Genomic DNA, 3220 nt, shown 5'->3' with positions numbered 1-3220 from the left:
TGTTTCTTTTGTTTTTCGGAAATATATAGAATTAAATAATAATATAGTGGAACGTTTCAACCATACACACACGACACAAGTGCTTCTAAAGGACAAGGAGAAATAAGTTACATTAATGTAGGAATGAGGAAGACACCTGCATCTGTTTTTGAAGCTTAAATTGCGATTTTTTTTAAATACTTAATTGTATTTTTAAAACTTATATTTTTTTGATAAAGTCTAGTTAACCCCCTTAAACTACCACTCAATGACAATCTACCTCCCAAACTATCAATTACGATAATTTACCCCTCAAATTATCAAAACAATGACAATGTACTCTCAAATGCTAGCAAAATGACAAAATTATCCCTATAGAATTTTTAATAAGACAAAAATACCCTTACAAATTTGAAGAAAAAAAAATTTACTATTTTTGTTTTTATTTTAATAAGGATAATTTCGTCATTTTGTTAAAATTATGAGTACATTGTCATTGTTTTGGTAGTTTGGGAGTAAATTGTCGCAATTGATAGTTTGAGGATAGATTATCATTAGAGTAGTAGTTTGAGAGGGTTAAATAAACTTTACCATATATTTTTAAATCGTAAAACCAAACAAACTTTTACTCAAACTGTATTTCAAAGGATCAGGAAAGCCAAAAGCTTAAGGTCCGTTTGGCAAAGCTTTTTTGCCTTTTTTTTTTACTGTTCACACAACTTTTCCTTTTTAAAAAAATAACATCAAAACATTATTATTTTTTTTTTCATTTTTTAAATCACATAATTTACTTTTCACTATTATTATTCAAATAAAAAAAAAATTACTACAAAATAAAACTTTTTCATTTTTCAGTACAAAAAATTCAAAATTTTATACCATAATAATCAACATCCGCTACAGTATTTAAGGCAAAAATGCTTTACCAAACCAACCTATATGAACAGGACATTGTGAAGCTAAAAGGCCAATAATACCAAAAAAAAAAAAAAGAAAAAAAGTAAATCCCATTTAATTAATCCTTTATTGTATCAAACCTAATTAAGTTTTATTCATCCTTCTTTAATTAACGAATACTTTTATTTCCTTAATTTTTCAAGATTTTGCGGTGCTCTGCTGTGTACTGTCTCAAACACATCTGTATGTGACTGTCACAGACAGTTGGCCCAAAATATATTTTGGTAAAATTACGGTTTAATCCACCCGCCACTAATCGAAAATGCGCATATCCATGTACAAACCAATTAAGGCTAACACCGTCTTTTAAGACATCGAGGCGCGTCTCTCGTACAAAACAAAACCGTGTGCGCTCGCCAACTGCCGAACAATCAAATTATAAGTACTCTCTTTTCACACACGCAAACGCGCACGCGTTTGACTGGGCTGGAGGCTCTTCATTCATATAAATAGACATCAAACGATGGACTGTACACAACCCTCTCTGTGTTTACTCAACCCTCTCCCTGTTTACTCATTCCACCCCCCCACACTTGTTCTTCTTCACATAAATAGCCCATCCAGGAGGACTCTTTCTCACTTCGATTCTGCAGAAACTACACACAGTTTTGAAACCTTTCCCCATTTGGAGATCTCCATATCTCTTCATTCATTCAGGTAAATCGATCAAACTCTTGGTGTTTTTCTTATTCTTCTTCTTCACGTTTCTCAGATTACTTACTGTCCCTGCTTTGTGCTTACAGTAGCTTTGTAAAATTGTAATTGAATTTAAAGATCTCAACAAACAATTGGATGATATGATTGGAGTTATGGGGTATTATTGGTGTTTAGGGTTTTATCTTTTCAATCATGGGTTGGGTATTCTTTCCAGAGGCAGTAATAGTATGGGCAAATTTATTTACTTATATTCTAACAAATACGAATTTTGAGGTTTTAATAGTAAATTCAGAGGCTGGAGAGGGTAAAATTGTCTATTCATATTTATTTTTACAATTTTACCCTTGCTTTTGCTTTTATAAGAAGTGGTGAACTGGCCGGAGGGGAATCACAGGGTAATTAATTAAGAACTGAATAAATGCACGCTGTATTTGTTTTTCCAAATATACCCCCCGTTCACACTCGTAATTACGTAATTTCTTTGCATTGGTCAACGCGTTTTTTGCTATCCTTTTAGTCTAGCTGTCTTCTTATATTTTATTTGTTGAAATTGTTACAGATAACGAACATCTCGACCAATTTGTCCCCCACTCTTTCCAACTCGGACAAATGGCAGACCGAGTCCACCCGCACAACTCGCCCCTACCAGGAGCCGACGAAACCTCCTCCGAGACCTCTGAGACGACGCTCAAACCCTCCACGCCGGACTCCGATAAGCCGGTCCCTCCGCCCGGGACCTACGTCATCCACATTCCCAAGGACCAAGTCTACCGCGTCCCCCCACCGGAGAACGCTCGCCGCTTCCAGAGCCTTACTCGCCGCAAAATCAACCGCCGCCCCTGCTGCCTCTGCCTCTGCTGGCTCCTCGGCCTCCTCGTCGTTTTCCTCATCCTCGTCGGCATTGCCGCCGGCATATTCTACCTCGTCTTCAAGCCCGAATCGCCCAACTACTCCATCGACGCCATCACCGTAAGCGGCCTCAATCTCACGGCGGCGGCGGCGACAACCACGTCGGTCCTGACGGTCTCGCCGGAGTTCGACGTCACCGTCAGAGCCGACAATCCCAACGACAAGATCGGGATCTACTACCGGAAAGACAGCTCCGTCGAGGTCTACTACTCGGACGTTCGGCTGTGTAACGGCGTATTGCCGGTGTTTTACCAGCCGTCGAACAACGTGACGGTGTTTCGGACGGCGTTAAAGGGTTCAGGGATCGAGTTGACGGGCACGATGAAAAACTCGTTGGTGCAGGCGCAGAAGCAGGGGGAGGTACCGTTGGAGTTGAAAATAAGAGTGCCGGTGAAGATCAAGGTGGGGTCCGTTAAGACGTGGACGATAACCGTTAAGGTGGACTGTGACATAACGGTAGATAAGTTAACGGCGGACGCCAAGATTATTTCAAAGGATTGTGACTACGGTGTGAAGCTTTGGTAGAAGAAGACGTGTCTGAGAGTATGTTATGTCGTTTTTGGTGCTAGGATTTAGGATACATGGGGGGGGACCCACATCCACATGGGTCACTTTTTTTCTTTGTTTCTTTTTTATAATCTTTTTCTTGTATTTGTGATTACTTCGTACCTTTTTTATAGTTAATACAAATTACACATGGATTAAACATTAATATACA

General features: G+C 39.0%; 1 protein-coding gene across 1 annotated transcript; it reads left to right on the top strand.

Annotated features, from left to right (window-relative positions):
• Positions 1–1365: 1365 nt before the first annotated feature.
• On the top strand, positions 1366–3220 carry LOC132163964 (NDR1/HIN1-like protein 13). Its single transcript, XM_059574352.1, has 2 exons — positions 1366–1593; positions 2153–3220. Exon 2 carries the CDS (start codon positions 2203–2205, stop codon positions 3025–3027), a length of 825 nt encoding a protein of 274 aa, XP_059430335.1. The 5' UTR covers positions 1366–1593; positions 2153–2202; the 3' UTR covers positions 3028–3220.

Source organism: Corylus avellana, chromosome ca10 (genome assembly GCF_901000735.1).
Source record: "Corylus avellana chromosome ca10, CavTom2PMs-1.0".
In the NCBI taxonomy this organism is placed as follows: Eukaryota; Viridiplantae; Streptophyta; class Magnoliopsida; order Fagales; family Betulaceae; genus Corylus; species Corylus avellana.
This window is presented reverse-complemented; position numbering and strand designations above follow the sequence as displayed.